The following is a 15,909-nucleotide window of genomic DNA, read 5'->3' as shown; positions in this document are numbered from 1 at the left end:
CGGGGGACGTCGTCTGTCCATCCGTCTGTCCGTCCTCCGAGCCCCGTCCTGCCCTTCCTCGCCTCCGTAGCTCTTTTTAAAGGGATTTTTAACGCGAATTTCTTCCGTTTATCCCGTTTTTAATTCTTCTCCGTCGCAAAGGACTGGGTTTCCTCACTCTCACGGGAGCAATAGTCTTTTATCTCGATGTCCGACCGCGTCCGTACTGTATTTTGTACCCTCAGGCAGCTCTTTCCAGTGACGTCCTGCTGTATTCGCCCAGCGTCCTCGTTCTGTGTTCGCGCGCCTTCCGTTCTTTGCCGCGGAGAAAAAAAAAAACAAAACACAACAGAAAACCAGAAAGCCCACGACGAAGCGCCGCCGCCAGCGCCGGATCGGGGGAGACGGCGGCACCGCTCGGCCGCCCCGGGGGACGCCCGGCTCCGCGGCCTTGGACTTGCCGGCGTGCGGCTGCCGGTTGCAAAGACGCAGGCGGTACCTCTCCTTTTATTTTTGAAGAGGATCATATATATATATATATATATATATATAAAAAATATATATATATTCTTTTTTTTTTTTTTTTTGGCTGAATTGCGGTCGTTTGGCCTTACCTTTCTACTCCGGGGTAGCGGCGCGGTTGCCGCCGGCCCGGCTCGGCGCTCGACAGCCGCCTAGGAAATACGTGCGAGAGGAAAAAGGCAAATACCGCCAAAAAAAAAAAAAAAAAAAGGTTACCGAACCCCATAAAAGCGGGGCCCCGCGCGCAGCCGGCGTTCGCTGCGGCCACCAGAACCCCGTCTCCTGCCGGAGCAGCGGCGGGGCCGCGCGCGGAAACCTCCCGCGGCTCCAGTTCACCTCCAGCAACCAGAGCGCGGCGGGGGAAGAAATCTCGCAGCAAGAACAAGGAAAAAAAAAACATCCAAAAAAAAAGATAAAAATCAGAAAAAAAAGGGTTTTTTTAACCTTTTGTAAGCGAACCAGCGGCCGGCGAGAGCGATTCGGAGAGGTGGGCGGACGAGCCGCGGGCGCGAGCGAGGACTCGGGTCGTTTCTGCCGGGGGGAGACTTTTGGTTTGGTTTGGTGAGTTTTGGGGGTTTGGGGTCGGTTTGGCCGCGGGGCCGAGAGGGGGGAGCCGGCGGGGAGCCCCCCGCGCCGCCGAGGAGAGCGGGACGACGGTTACGCCGGCGCCGGGCTCCCGCCGGCGCCGGGATCTCCCCACGGACGGGACCTCGGCGTCGCCGAAGGCGCCGGGGAACGCGGCGGCGCGCGGCAGGTCGGAGGGTTTGGTGGTTCCCTTATATATATGTATATACACATGTGCGTGTGTGTGTATATATATGAGATTCGGTTGAGTTTTTTGGTTTGGAATCTGTAGAAAACGGGCAAATTGCTTTTTTTTTTTTTTATTTTTTAAAACCAGAAGGGGGAAAAAAATATCCCAAATTCTTGGAGCTTCCAGATTTCTGTTGCCCCGGAAGGGACGGTTTGAGAGCGCGACTATCGCTGTACAAAAAAAAAAAAAAAAAAGAAATCTTGTAAATCTTGTATAGCGCCCCGAAATCGATGTAAATACCCACAACGTCCGGGCCGAGAGCCGGGAGCCGTCGGCGGCTCCGTCAAAAGTTAAAACCGCTTCAATTTTCCCCCCCAAGAGAAAAATATGGAAGAAAATCGGAATTATCCTGCCTTGTTTCCAGCCGTTTTGGGGTCCCGGGCAGGGGCATCCCCTCGTGGTCCCTCGCCGCCGGCGGAGGACGGCGCGGGGGAGGCGGCCGGTCCCCGGGGCTGCCGCGCCGGGGAGAGCGGCGGTTTCTCTTGTTGGCGATAAAAAAAAAAAAGAAACAACCCAACCCTCGCCGGCTTCTCTTTTAAAAAAGAAAGTTTAAAAAAAAAAAAAAATAGAAAAAAAAATAGAAAAAGAATAAAGGAGCGCGAGCGAGCGATGACGGTACTTGAGCTGATGCACAAGGGATCTCTCAGCAGACACTCGGCGCCGCGCTCGCCGGGAGAGGAGAGGGTTCCCGGTGGGAGCCGGGAGCCGGCGCGGCGGCGGCCCCGCGGATGCCCGGAGAGGTGCTCCTCGTAGGGCGAGGCTCGGCCGCGGGCGCCGTCGCCCTCCTCTTCCTCGCGGAGCCGGTCGAGCCAGCGGTGCCTGTGCCAAGCGGAGCGGGTGTTTGGTGCGTCGGCGTGAGATCCCGAATCCAGGCGCCGGAGCGGATCTCGGGGCGAGCCAAGCCGGGAGAGGAACGGCCGGCGGAGAGCGCGGCGCCGGCGGCTTCTCGCCGCGGCGGTGGCGACCGTCGGGCTGGCGGTCGTCGGCGAGACCGCGGAGGCCCCGCGCCGGCGTCTCTCCGGCGTTGCCGGTGGCGTCGAGGCCTCGAAAGCGCGGCGTTCCCGGGGACTTCCGGCCTGGGAGCAGCGCCGGCGCCGCGGCCGAGCGCGGGTGTGGCACGGGCAGCTCTCCCGTCCCCGGCACGCGGTTCTCCCCGGGCAGAGGTGGAAACGCGCCGCCGGTGGGTGGAACGTCGGCACGGGAGAGCGCCGGGTCCTCCTCCGAGAGCCGCCGGGGCCGGGACTGGCTTCGGCCGCGATCTGCTGAGAGACCAAAACGTTCACCCCGAAGTACCTTGACGAAAGAAGAAAGTTTTATTCCTCTTATTTTTTTAATGAAAGAAAAACAAAAAATAAAGCAAACCATGCACTTTAGGCGGCCCAGCGCGGGGCTGCCGGCGCCCGGGGGGTCCCGTCCCCCCTCTCCCTTCCTCTGCGGCCGGCGGGGCGGCTTCGGGAGACGCCGGGGAGCGGCCGGCGGTTGCCGAAGGCAGGTCCTGGATTTTACCACTAGCAAAGACGACGCCCGACGTGACGAACTCCTCATGCTAGCGAGCACTCCTTACCGTAGCAGATTTTTGCAAATGGAGTTTTACAAGTCTATATTTAAAGAATTGTATGTTTGTAACAAATAAAAAGTATGCGGAAAAGTGAATGAAAAACCCAGCCCGGCCCCGTCTCGCTCCTTGGGGGGTCGGGGGTCCCCCGGGACGGGGTGGGCAGGGTCAGCGGTGGCCCCACGGCGGTGTGGGGCGGCCTGGGGACGCTCGGGGGACACGCAGGGGGGTCCCCGGGGTTCGGGGCGGCACAGGGGGGTCCCCAGAGGCGGGGGGCGCAGGGGTGGGCACCCCGGGGGGGAGGAGGGTCGGGCGCGGCACACGCGTGTTGCGTGTCGCGGCTCACGCCGGCGCGCAGGGACCGGCCCGGCAAGGCGCGCGCGCAGGCGTAAGGCACACGTGCTGCGCGCACGGCTGCGTGGCGTGTTCGCGGCCGCGTGCGCGGCGCGCGGCCTGCGCCGGGCGGGCTGTCGGCGATCCCGTGCCGCGTCCCCCGGCAGCGAGGCAGCCCGGCCGGCGTGCGGCGACGCAGGCGCCGCAGCCCGCGCCGCATTTAGCTCTGCGGCTCCCTGCGGGCACGGGCTCATCTGAGGACACGAGCGGGAAACGCCTGCGCATGAGCCGCCGCCGCCGCGGCACCGCAACCCCGCCGCTGCCGCGCTGCAGGCGGCCGGGGCCTGGCCTGACGCCGTCCCGGGGGGCTGCGTCCCCGCCGGCCGGGGTCCCTCACCCCTCGGGGAGCAGCTGGCAGCGTCCCCGTCCCGCACGTCCCCCGCACGCCGGGGGGCAGCTGCTCCGGCCCCGCGGGGGGACAGCGGGGGACAGCCGGGGACAGCGGGGGACAGCCGGGGCCCGGGCGCGCAGCAGGCGCCGGCGGCAGTTGCTGCCCGCGGGGCAGGTGCAGGCAGCGTTGCCTCCACGGGGACCGGGAGCAGCTGCGGGGGCGCCCGGGCGCCCCTCAGCCCCCCGCAGCCGCAGCGAGGGGCAGGGGCTGCCCGCTGCCCCCCAGCCCTGCCCGGCGCCGGAGGGAAACCGAGGCACGGGGCGGGCCGGGACAAAGGTGCCTTCCTCGTCCCCCTCCTCCTCCTCCTCCTCCTCCTCCCAGCCCGGCGCTCCCCTACCTGCTCCATCGCCGCCTCCGCCGAGCCAGGGCCTGTTAAGCTCCCCAGGCTGCTCCTGTCCTGTTGGCCCTCGCTCTCTAACAATCCGAAGTTTCCCGTATAATATCAACCTCGTCACGTAAATGGGGTTCGATCTGACGCTGGAAGGGGGCTCATCAAGAGAAATTCAAGGGTTTTTATTTCCCGCGACATGCTCTTCCCCAACATCCCCCCCCCCCCCCCCCCCGACAGTCCGGACCGGGAATTTTTTGGGCATTTTTTGGCCGTATTTTACCCCTGCCATTACCAGCGACTGCCCCTTCTGCCTCTCAATGTCCCCCCGTGCCCCGAGCCCCGGCCCAAACCCTTCCTCGGTGCTACTGGGGCCGCAGGGACGGCTTGTGCTACCGCGGCTGCTGCCCTTATTACCCTAAGGGGCAGGACCAGCCTTTATTTCTGTATTTTCTGAAAAACACACGGGGAAGGACTCACAGGCACCGCTCACCCGAGCCTCGGCGCCCCCGGGGAGGGATTCCCCCCTCCTCGGTGCTGCCCACGCCAGCTGGCACGGGCAGCAGCCTGGCCGGGCCGATCACAGCCGCTTGTAGCCGAGGTTTAAACCTTTCCAGGCCGCGCCTCGGGCCCAAGCCGTTCGGTCGGCCGTGGGGGCGATGACAGGGCCTGGGCTGGACGGGGCGCGGCCCTGCGGCCTACAGAGGCCGCGGGCCCCGTCAGGAGCCCCCGCTGCCCGGGGAGGCCCCGGCCCACGAGCGGGCAGGCGCGGCGGGACCCGCCGACGGCCCTGACAGGGGCCGGGGCCCCGCCTGTAACGGCGGCGGCACCGGGCGAGCCCCCCCCGCCGCCCCGCTCCCCTCAGCGCCGCGTCCGCCCCCTCCCCCGCTCCGCGCAAACAAACAACACGGGGGGCGGGGGGAGAGAATGGGCGGGAAAGGCTCCTATCCTTCCATTGGCTCCGCGAGCTGTCTGTCAGCCCGGCACCGCCTCTCGCCAGACGGACGGCTCTTTCTATTGGTCGGCGATCACGTCACTCCGCTGCACCGCCCACCGGCTCGGAGGCGCCGGGCACGCCCCCCGCCCTCACCCCTGCGTGCCGTGTGCAAAGGAAAAAACAGCCGTTAAACGGGCCGCGGGGCGGAGCCAGCGGGGGGGCAAGAAGCGGCGCCGCGATTGGCCCTAGCGGGATGTTCAAACTAGTATGAGGCGTCTCCATTGGCTGGAGGTCGCCGCGGCAGGCCGGGCTCCCTCTTCGCGCTCGGGCGGGTTATTGTCTGGCGGCTCCTGAGGCGGCTCCAGCGCGGACTCGGGACCGGAGCTCAGGCGGCGGCGACGGCACCATGGTGAGGGGCGGGGGCGGCGGCCGGGCTCGGTCCGGCTCCTCAGGGGGCGCGGGGGGGGCTCCGGGGCCGGGACCGGAGCCGGTGGGAGGCCGAGGTCGGGAGGCGCCGCTTCCCCGCTGGGCCGGGGGGGTTGGCCGCAGGCCCGGGGCTGACGGGGGCGCCCGGCGGGGGCTGGAGCCGCCGCTGTCAGCGGGGAGCCGCGGCCGGGGGAGGCCTCTCTCGGCGAGACGCCCGGGGCCGCGGCGGGGGAGCGAACGGGCGGCTCCTGCGCCGGGCTCTGTCACCGATCCGTGACCTTGGGCTCGGCGCCGCTCGCTGCCCTCCCCGAGGGGCTCCCCCGGGAGCCTCCCCTTGGCGGGGCGCCTGGAAGGCCGCCGAAAGCCCCCTCGGGCTCCCCGGGGCTGCCGCCGTTGTGTAACCGAAGCCTCTCGCCGACTTTTGTCTCGTTGCGGGGCCCTTCGGGGGAGGCTTCGTGCCGCTTCCCGGGGGCCCGGCCCCGCCGGCCGGGCGGGGAGCGGCGCAGCCGGTGCCTCCCTTGGGCTGTCAAAGCTCTCCCGGGGCGGCTGGGAGACGCCGTGGCTGCCCTCATTTCATGGGTTTTGGAGGGGAAACTGCCTCTTTACAGCTACTTTCCGTGCTTATATATCTTAAAAGTTGATTGTGTGGTAGCAAACTGATTGTCAGGGGCGTAAAACCTGCTGAGCCAGGAGCAAGTGGTCCGAAGGACGCCTGTCAAGCGGCCCGGCCGCCTTCCCCAGGTAGCCCCTGCCCCCAGGAGCCTTTGGTTTCCACGGTTTAGGTTCTAACTGACATCCCTGCGCGCCTCGGCTCTCGGCGGAGCTCGCCGGTGGCTTCCCAAGGAAGGGTCTGGCTCCTTGCGGGGAGAAGGCCGGGGTTTGATCCTCCTCGGTGCCTTATTCCTGTGGCCTGGTGCCTGAAACTCGTGGAAGTCACGGCTGCAGGGTCTGTAACCGCCGTTTAGGGTACGAGGAGGGAGATAAGGGCCCCGATCGCTAAGGGTTAACATGGAAACGCTCTGCGAGATTATGCAACCCTCGCCGGCGCTGGAGGATATCTCGTAACTTGTGGCAACAGATAAAAAGTTGCTTTTTGAAGTATTTTAGTCCCGTTTGAAACGAGGAGAATAAAAAAAAAAAAGCTGCTTGTCGGTTGCGAGAGACCCAGCGCGTTCAATCTGGTGGCGTTTCGATGTGGGAACGTGCTTCTGTGGGGAGAAGGGAAGGAGGCGTCGTGTTCCTGCACCCGTCGGCGCGGTCCCCCCGGATGAAGAAGGGAATCGCTGCCGTCTCCAACCCGACTGAGCCCCCGCGAGCGCCGCATCCCGAGGAAGAGGAGGAAATCTCCACACCGCGAAGGCGACGTTCATCAAGGAGCCCTCGTTCCTCCGCCGGGACCGTGGCCGGGAGGGGGATGAGCTTCCGCAGGGAGCCGGTGGCGGCTCGGCTGTGGGAACCTGTTGCGGCGTTTCCTCTGCAAACCCCGCAGAGGGCTTAGATGTTGGTGAAGGTGGAGACAAACCTCGGGACTTCCGCTGCGAGGCTTTTCTTCCCTCTTTTAGTCAAATATCGTGTAAAGAAGCATCGGGCGGGCAGCTGCCGGCTGGAAAACTTGACGGAGAAGTGGGAAAGTTCACAGCTGGCTGATAAAAGCCCTCGGTGTGAACAGCCAGGGCTTTTCCCAGAGCCGTCTTTTATTTCTAGAGCGTGGAAATATCCCCAGATCTCCCTTCCTGATTTTTGAAGTTTTACTGAGTGATGTTTTCTACTGATAAAAGTAACTCCTGATGCTTCACCGCAGCGCAGGTAGTGTCGTCGGCGCTTCAAAGCGCTTCTGGAGGCGTCTCCAAGTCATCCCTCAGCCGCTCTCCTAACAGACCAGAGCCAACGGCTTCTGAAGACGCTCCTGTCCTGCCGTTGGCTGCCAAAACGCCGAGCGGGTTTGCAGGATGCCAGCATTCCCGCAGCCGGATCTCTGCCGTGGGGTGGAACCCACCTGCGCTCGGTGCCGCAGGACGCCGGCCCGGCTCTCCTGCCCACCTCCCTCCGCTTGGTTTATTGCCTCCAGAGTAAATATTTTCCCCATGCGATTTATTTCTTTTTCAATATTTGAGTTTAAGCCCAGCCGGCGCTCCCCAGCTGGTGCGAGGTGTTAACTCCCACCTCGCTGGGATGGGACGCGGATCTTGGATATCCCAGTGTTGAGCCGGTGCCTTATGTTAAGGATTAATACGCTCAGTTAGCGTCATCTCGGTCTCCAGGGATCTCTGGATCCTGCGGTTCATTCCGAGTGAGCAAGAAGGGCTGGCGGCAGCTTTCCGCTCCCTGACAGCGAGACGTTATTCCCCCTTTTTTGAAGGGGCTGGGGATTGCATTGGGATTGCGTGATCAACGCGTGATGTAAAAACGGGGATTATGAGCGTGGATGCTTTTAGGGCTCTGCTTTCCCTTTGCGGTGGCTGTACGGGGGCCGGGAGGCTTAATTCTGGGGGTTATAGCTGCTGTTTTTCTGACAGGGAGCGGGTTTTGGGGTGGTACCAGCAGGTCTGGGCACGGCCCGGCCGTTAAATGTAATTGCCATCGTTGCGAGGCTTCCCTTCTCCCTGCGGAACAAACCACCAGTCGCATGGGGGGCTGCGGGCTCTTCCCCACCGCCCTGCTGCGCCGCCCGCCGCTCTCACCTTCGTTAGAAGCGGCTCTCGTTAGCCATTAGCGACGTCGCGCTTTCTTTCGTTATCCCTCGAATCGATTCATTTCCTTCACGCGGATGCCCGAGAGCCTGGCGAACCCACGTTCGGTTCTTCCTCGTTTCTCAGCAGCTTCCAAACTCTCGCGCTTCAGGGGTTTTGCCGCCCCCCCGCAACACGATTTTCACTAAGTCCGTGATTTCTGGGGCTCCCTGACAATTTTCCGCTCCGGAGCAGGAAGGGAATTGCCCTTGAACCCCGCAGGCCTGGTCTGCAAATTCCTGCGTTCAGAAACAGTGTCCTGCCGCGCGCCGGCCGTCAGAGAAAACGAATCTGAAATCAAACTGTTTCACAACTGCCGCAACAAAACCACGCAGGCTCTTTGGGCTGGTTTCCTCCCGTTTGGCGTTTTCTGGAAAATAATGGGAATAGCGGTAGCAGGAAGTGGCAGACAGACGCCCGGGGCGAGAAAGCAGCCGCTGCGCCCCTTGAACCCCCTCGTCCCCTCAAATTCGCCTTGTTTCGGGTCGTTGGAGAGGCCACAAGTTTCCTGCGGCGGCAGAGAGCGCGTTTGCCTCGGATTACAGCGCGGCCCGTCTCTCCGGGTTAATTAAGGTTAATTAACAGGCGCCTTTCTCTCTTGCAGGCTGGTGGCAAGGCGGGCAAGGACAGCGGGAAGGCCAAGGCCAAGGCGGTGTCGCGCTCACAGAGAGCCGGGCTGCAGGTAAGGCATGCCGGCGCCCGCCGTCTCCTCGTGAAACGGGAATTGCCGAGGGAAAATTCCACTTTGGGCGGCCGGTTGCCCCAAACCCTTTTTTGGGGGGTGAAAACTTCGTGTTTTGTGATTTGCGTTGTCCCTACGGAGCGACGGGGGCTCGCAGGGGCTGCCTCCTGCCTGGGGCAGGATCCGCCTCTCCTACGGAGAGGGCGCGAGGACGGATTTGGATCAGGGCCGCGCAATCCCGCGGGCGGCTCTGTGTGGGTGTCGTTCTGCGGAGGCGCAGGGGCTGGGGGTGCTAACGAGGCTGGGGGTGCTAACGAGGTGTCGGTTGCCCCCGCCCAGTTCCCGGTGGGCCGGATCCACAGGCACTTGAAGACTCGCACCACCAGCCACGGGCGAGTGGGCGCCACCGCCGCCGTCTACAGCGCCGCCATCCTCGAGTACCTCACCGCCGAGGTGGGTCCCCGCGCTTCCCTTCCTCCCTTACAACAGAACGTAAAACAAAACAAAATAAAAATCCCCGTGTCCCTCGGGATCCCGAGTGTCTTCCCGATTTTTCTCGGCAGGTGCTGGAGCTGGCGGGCAACGCTTCAAAGGATCTTAAAGTCAAGCGGATCACCCCCCGTCACTTGCAGCTGGCGATCCGCGGCGATGAGGAATTGGATTCCCTGATCAAAGCCACCATTGCCGGGGGCGGTGGGTATCGTCCCCCCCTTCCCAAACTGGGAATTTTAAAAAAAATATGGGAAAATTAGATGGGAATTCGGCAGCGGTGATCGATACCAGAGGCTCGCTGCTTCCCTGGATCCGACTGGAGCGCCGGGGGGGTGATCCGTCGAGCGGGAGGAGGCGTTTGCGCCGGGCTATCGCAGAACTCCGCTGGGAACGGCGGATTTCTCGGAGCCGTGTGGGAAGTCTGACGGGAACCCTCCTCCTCCTCCTCTCTCCGCAGGCGTCATCCCCCACATCCACAAGTCTCTGATCGGAAAGAAGGGACAACAGAAGACGGCGTAGAGAGGAAAAAAAAGCGGCCCGCTCCCTCCCATTGTCATACTGTACCCGGGACAGAAGAAATCTTGGGGATACGTGGAATTTTTTTAAGGAATAGTTCAAAGGAAGAGCGTAGCCAATTGACTGTAGAGGAGAAACCGTTGGTATGGGCTTTAGATTCAAAGTTTGACGCGCAGTTGTACCTTGGCAGGCGGCAGCAGTTGGGGCGGTGGTCGAGGGGCTCGGCTGCTCCCCCGGGTTTTATACAAAAATGGAACGGAGAAACCATTTTTTACAAAAAAAAACGACAAAAAAAAAAAAATCCCCAGCTGCCTGGCTGTGCTCTGAGCGCCCACGGGGCGGGGCCTGGCGGGGCCACGCCCCCGCCCCGCCCCCACGGCCGGGCCCCGCCCCGCCCCGGGGGGACAGACCTGTCCGTCTGTCCAGGGGGTGGGGGCCCTGGGTGTCCGTCTGCCCTGGGCATATGGGTGTCAGGTGTCCGTCTGTCCTGGGTGCATGGGTCCCGGGTGTCTGTCCTGGGGGTGTGAGGCTTGGGGCTGTGGGTCCTGGGTGTCCGTCTGTCCTGAGTATCCATCTGCCCTGGGCAGGGGCTCCCCAGTTGTCCGTCTGCCCTGGGCATATGGGTGTCAGGTGTCTGTCTGTCCTGGGTGCATGTGTCCCAGGTGTCTGTCCTGGGGGTGTGAGTCCCAGGTGTCCGTCTGTCCTGGGTGTCCATCTGCCCTGGGCATATGGGTGTCAGGTGTCCGTCTGTCCTGGGTGCATGTGTCCCAGGTGTCTGTCCTGGGGGTGTGAGTCCCAGGTGTCCATCTGTCCTGGGTGTCCATCTGCCCTGGGCAGATGGGTGTTGGGTGTCCGTCTGTCCTGGGTATTGGGGTTCTGGGTATGTGTCTGTCCTGGGCAGCTGAGTCCCAGGTGTCCGTCTGTCCTGGGCGCATGGGTCCCAGGTGCGTGTCTGTCTGTCCTGCGTGCGCGGGGCCTGGGTGCCCGTCTGTCCTGGCCACGTGGCTCCTTGCCCCGCTGACCGGGGCCCGTCCGGGCTCGCTCCCGCCCCACCCCGCGCCCCGGGGCGACGCCGGCGCCAGGGCCCGGCTCCCCGCGCCTGCCCCGGGCGGGGCCTGGCCGGCAGCCGCGCAGGTGCCGCGGGCCGGCGGGCGCTGGGGAGGCTCCAGCACTGGCAATGCCGGCGGCCGGTTGCATCAGGCGGCGAGAGGCCGCCCGCTCCCACCGCCGCCCGCCGCCCCAGCCCCCTCCCGCCGGCCCGCAGCGCCTGGGGCGGCCCCGGGGGCCCGGTACCGGTTGGCAGAACCGGGCCCGGCCTGCGCGCCCTCGGCTGTGGCGGTGCCGCCGCCGCCCTCACAAGATGGCGGCGGGAGGCGTTGGGGTGGGGCAGGAGGCGGCGGGGCGGGGCGCGGAGAGCCGGTACCGGGGGGCGGCGGGGCCGAGGGCCGCACAATGGCGGGGCCGCTCAGCCCGCAAGATGGCGGCGGGGGGGGGGGCCCCGTCCTCGCCGCCCGCCGCCGCCCCATCGCGCATGCGCGCCCCCGCTCCGCCGCACAGCGCACGCGCGCGCCGCTCCGCGCCTCGGCAGCGAGGGAGGCTCCATGCGGCCGCACCGGGGGGGAGCGGCGGAGGGCGCCGGTGCCCGCCCGCCCCGCCGCACGCCGGGAGGAAGGCGAGACGCCCCGGCCGCCCTTCCGAGCCTGTCTGCCGCCCCGGGGAACGCGGGGGGACGGGGGAAGCGGCAGCGGGGGAGGCCGCTCCCGGCGTTACGTAACCCGCCCCCCCCCGCCCGCCGGCAGTGGTTCCGCCGCCCCGCCCCCGCGGCGCGTTCGGCGCTCGGTATTGGTAGGAGGAGGCGGCGGGGCGGGGCGAGGAGGGTATAAATAGGGGCGGGGCGGAGGGCGCCGCGCTCAGTCCGTTGCGGCCGTCGCAGTGCTCTGCCGCCTCCCGCGCTCCCGCCCGCCGCCGCTGCCGCCGCCGCCGCCGCTGCTGCTTCTCCGCCGTCGCCGCCGCCATGAACGGGCAACTCAACGGCTTCCACGAGGTGTTCATCGAGGAGGGCACCTTCCTCTTCACCTCCGAATCCGTGGGCGAGGGGCACCCAGGTGCGGGCCGCGGCGGGGCGGCGAACGCGCAGGCGCGGGCCCGGCGGCGGCGCGCGGCCGCCTCAGGACGGGCGGGGGGAGGCGGAAGATGAGGAGGGGAGGGGGCGCACCCGGGAGGGGACGGACGGACGGACGGACGGACGGACGGATGGACACAGGTTTGGGGGGTGGTGGGTGGGGGGTGCGTGACGCCATAGGGCGCGCGCGCAGTGCGGGGCGGCGCGCGCCGCATTGCGGGCCCCGGCGCGCACGTGCTTCCCGCGTGGGGCGGGGGGGGGGACGACACACGACGGGACACGACACGCACACGACACGCACGGGGGGGGCGTCCTTACCGGGTGACGCAACGGCGGGGGGGGCCGTGACGAAGCAGCTCCCGCAGGGCGGCGGCCCCCGGGGGGTCCCCGGGTGGCTGCGGGGGCCGCGGCGGGCCCGGGGGGGGTCCCCGCCCTCAGCACCCTGCCCCCCCGCCGCGGGGGTCCCCGCCTCCCGCTGCCCGGGCGGGGGCGGAGCGCCCTGCCCGCCCCCGGCGCTGCCGGGGGCTCTCCAGATGTTCCCCCCCGCATCTGGAGGCTCAGGGCCCCCACGGGGGCTCCTTCAGCCCCCCGCGCCCCCAGGCCGCCTCTCGGCGCGGTGCCGCGCCGCGCCGGCCTCCCCCCGCCTTTGTGCTCGCCGGTTTCGGCACATGACTGGCAAGCTGTGCAGGCAGCTGCCTGCTCCCTGCCCGCCAGCGCCCGCGGCTCCCCGCGCCCCCGCCGGCCAGCCCGCCCGCAGATGCGGTTTCCCATCGCCCCCCCGGCCCGCCCGGCTGCACCCGCGCCGCCCCACGGCGTAACCAGGGCCCTGCGGCCCGTCTGGGGGTGCTCGGGGCTCCCCGCACCCCAAATCGGGCGCTGCCACGAGGGAAAAGGAGTTCAGCAACCGTGCGTGGGGGAAAGATCCGTTCCCGCGCTCTTTAGCCCCAAGACCCGGCCGGGGGAGCCGCCTCCCCGCGCCCCAGCGAGGCGCTGCCTCATCCTTTCCTGAATCCGGCCCGAAAGGTCACTGCCAAGGACGTCCGCAGGCCGAGGAAAGTTGCTTATTCACCGCCGAGCCCCGAGCGGCCCTTGGGGAGCGCCGGGAGCGGGCTCTGCCTCGCCCAGAATAAAACATGCCGGCTACTGGAGGGACCTGGGGATCCGGTGGGAGCTGGCCAGGCGCGCTCCGGGGTAGCTGCCGGCATCAGGCACCCCCCCCCGGGAGCCGAGCTGCTGGGAGGCCGTCACGCTCTGGATTCAGAAAGCTCCGGAATCGGGAAGCCGGGGCTCGGCAGTGCCGTAGGTGGCTGAACACAATCCTGACCCGGCTGTAACTGGAGCTTAACTGGTAAATGCCTGGAATTCCAGGCAAAAAGCCCGGCGTGGCACAAGGCGAGGGCTGTGTGCGCCGCGGGAGGCTGCCGGCTTAAGGGAAGGCTTGTGCTCGGCCACCGCTCCGGAGCCCAGCTTAGTGTGGCCGCGGCTGTGCCGAGGGCCGGTGGCTCCGGAAGGAAGGGCCGTGCCGCGCCGCCCTGACGGCCTCCCGCTCCCTGTCCCCTTCCCAGATAAAATCTGCGACCAGATCAGTGACGCCGTGCTGGACGCCCACCTCAAGCAGGACCCCGACGCCAAGGTGGCCTGCGGTGAGTCGCTCCCCGGGGACGCAGGGTGACGCTGGCTCCGTGCTGGTGACGTCAGCGCTGACGTCCTCCTCTTTCCCTTCAGAAACGGTGGCGAAGACGGGGATGATCCTGCTGGCAGGGGAGATCACCTCCCGGGCCGCCGTCGACTACCAGAAGGTGGTCCGGGACACCATCAAGCACATCGGTTACGACGATTCCTCCAAAGGTACGTGCCGCGGGGGTCACCGGCTCGCTGCCGGCGCGGGGTTCGGCGCGCCGGGCTCACCGCAGCCTCCGCTCTGCCCCAGGCTTCGACTATAAGACGTGCAACGTGCTGGTGGCCCTGGAGCAGCAGTCGCCCGACATCGCCCAGGGCGTCCACCTGGACCGCAGCGAGGAGGACATCGGCGCCGGGGACCAGGTGGGTGCCCCCCGTTGCCGCGTCAGCCGCCGCGGCTCAGCCGGAGGGGTCGCGGCTTCATCGCCCCCCTCTCTCTGCCGCAGGGCCTGATGTTCGGCTACGCCACGGACGAGACGGAGGAGTGCATGCCCCTCACCATCGTCCTGGCCCACAAGCTGAACGCCAAACTGGCCGAGCTGCGGCGGAACGGCACCCTGCCCTGGCTGCGCCCCGACTCCAAGACGCAGGTGAGGGCCCCGCCGCCTCGGGGGGGACCCCCAAAGGGCTCCGAGCCCCCAGCCCTCCCGCCTGATCGCCCCGCGTCCCCCCGCAGGTGACGGTTCAGTACATGCAGGACCGCGGCGCCGTCATCCCCATCCGGGTGCACACCATCGTCATCTCGGTGCAGCACGACGAGGAGGTGTGCCTGGACGAGATGCGGGACGCGCTGAAGGAGAAGGTGATCAAGGCGGTGGTGCCGGCCAAGTACCTGGATGACGACACCATCTACCACCTCCAGCCCAGCGGCCGCTTCGTCATCGGCGGCCCCCAGGTAGGGCGGGCTTTTCCTTTCCCGCTTGAGGCCGTGCCGGCGCGGCGGCGGCGCGGCGGTGACGGCGTTGTCCCTCGCAGGGTGACGCCGGTCTGACGGGCCGCAAGATCATCGTGGATACCTACGGGGGCTGGGGGGCCCACGGCGGCGGCGCCTTCTCGGGGAAGGATTACACCAAGGTGGATCGCTCGGCCGCCTACGCCGCGCGCTGGGTGGCCAAATCCCTGATCAAGGCCGGGCTGTGCCGCAGGGTGCTGGTGCAGGTGGGTGCAGGCGCCGCTCCCCCTCCCCGCGCTTTCGGGGGCTCCGCCGGCTCAACCCCTCCCCTCCCCGCAGGTCTCCTACGCCATCGGGGTGTCCCACCCCCTCTCCATCTCCATCTTCCACTACGGCACCTCCCAGAAGAGCGAGCGGGAGCTGCTGGAGATCGTCAAGAAGAACTTCGACCTCCGCCCCGGGGTGATCGTCAGGTAACGGGCGCCGGGAGAGGGGGGGGCACGCGCCGCGGGGAGAGGAGAGGGCGGGGGGACACCGGGGCGGCGGCAGCGTGCGGGGGCCCCTCCCCGGCCCCGCAGCAGCCGCGGTCACCGCCTGGCGCAGCTGGAGCCGGCAAGGAGAGTCGCTTATGCCGGAAGATAAAAGCGCTTTCGGGCGCGGACGGGGGTAAGTATCCGCCGAGAGCCGAGCGCTTGGAGCTTCTCCGGCTTCTCGGGACGTGGGGAGGGGGCGGGGGGCGACCGGGGAAGCTCCAACCGCCCCCGGGGACGGGGAGGAGACGGAGGCGCCGCCGCAGACCCCCCGGCCAGGCAGGGAAGGGGCGAGAGCGCGGCCGCATCCTCTTTACTGAGTTGAGGACTTGTATATTCCAGGGATCTGGATCTGAAGAAGCCCCTCTATCAGAGGACCGCAGCCTATGGCCACTTTGGTAGGGACAGTTTCCCTTGGGAAGTTCCCAAAAAACTAAAATATTGAAAAAAAAAGAAAAAAAAAAAAAGCCTTGTTAGGCTTTTTCCCCCCACTCCCACGGGCGTAGGCTACAGAGAAGCTCGCGGGCTCTGGGGGAAAGAGCTCCCGGGCCCCCAGGCTCCCCCGGCCCCGTGTCCCCCCCTCGCTCTCGCTCTTTCTCTCTCTCTCTCTCTCTCTCTCTCTCTCTCTCGCCATCGTTTCGGTTGCGTGGGGACCACGCGCGGCCTCGTGCCGTTCCCCCAGCCCCCGCCCCGTGGCCGCCGATCCCTCCGGCTTCTTTTTAAACCCCCCCACTCTCACGTGTGACGTCTGAGCTCAGAGACGGCAGAAAGCCCCCCCGAGCGCTCCCCCCGCTCCGTCCCGCCGCGGGGCGGGGGGCACACGCCACATTTCGGGTCCCCCCTTTCCCCGCCGGGACCTCGCTGGTGCTGGTTTTGTTCTTAAACCCAAATTTTAAACCTCTCTTTCGGAGGACGCACGTT

General features: G+C 66.5%; 3 protein-coding genes across 8 annotated transcripts; 2 read left to right on the top strand and 1 right to left on the bottom strand.

Annotated features, from left to right (window-relative positions):
• Positions 1-574: 574 nt before the first annotated feature.
• Positions 575-4,801, bottom strand: LOC309602890 (uncharacterized protein). 6 transcript variants are annotated; one of them, XM_082337006.1, is made up of 4 exons: positions 4,463-4,656; positions 3,992-4,131; positions 2,678-2,874; positions 575-2,577 (listed from the first exon to the last, which is right to left on the bottom strand). In XM_082337006.1, the coding sequence occupies exons 3-4, from the start codon at positions 2,858-2,860 to the stop codon at positions 1,660-1,662; spliced, it is 1,101 nt and encodes a 366-aa protein (XP_082193132.1). In that variant the 5' UTR covers positions 2,861-2,874; positions 3,992-4,131; positions 4,463-4,656; the 3' UTR covers positions 575-1,659. The 6 variants fall into 6 exon arrangements, with proteins under 6 accessions (XP_082193132.1, XP_082193133.1, XP_082193134.1 ...); XM_082337007.1 differs by having other exon boundaries at positions 3,992-4,125; XM_082337008.1 differs by having other exon boundaries at positions 4,476-4,566.
• A 407-nt stretch (positions 4,802-5,208) lies between these two features.
• LOC309602900 (histone H2A.V) lies at positions 5,209-10,049 on the top strand. Its single transcript, XM_082337034.1, has 5 exons — positions 5,209-5,328; positions 8,679-8,756; positions 9,096-9,209; positions 9,320-9,449; positions 9,706-10,049. Exons 1-5 carry the CDS (start codon positions 5,326-5,328, stop codon positions 9,765-9,767), a joined length of 387 nt encoding a protein of 128 aa, XP_082193160.1. The 5' UTR covers positions 5,209-5,325; the 3' UTR covers positions 9,768-10,049.
• A 1,634-nt stretch (positions 10,050-11,683) lies between these two features.
• LOC309602886 (S-adenosylmethionine synthase) lies at positions 11,684-15,906 on the top strand. The gene is made up of 9 exons (XM_082337000.1): positions 11,684-11,869; positions 13,452-13,529; positions 13,612-13,734; positions 13,817-13,929; positions 14,013-14,156; positions 14,243-14,461; positions 14,542-14,724; positions 14,798-14,931; positions 15,331-15,906. The coding sequence occupies exons 1-9, from the start codon at positions 11,779-11,781 to the stop codon at positions 15,431-15,433; spliced, it is 1,188 nt and encodes a 395-aa protein (XP_082193126.1). The 5' UTR covers positions 11,684-11,778; the 3' UTR covers positions 15,434-15,906.
• Positions 15,907-15,909: the final 3 nt, after the last annotated feature.

Source organism: Platalea leucorodia (genome assembly GCF_965183815.1).
Source record: "Platalea leucorodia genome assembly, chromosome: Z".
NCBI classification, from domain to species: domain Eukaryota; kingdom Metazoa; phylum Chordata; class Aves; order Pelecaniformes; family Threskiornithidae; genus Platalea; species Platalea leucorodia.
Note: the sequence above shows the minus strand (reverse complement) of the source record. Positions and strands in the feature narration are given on the sequence as shown.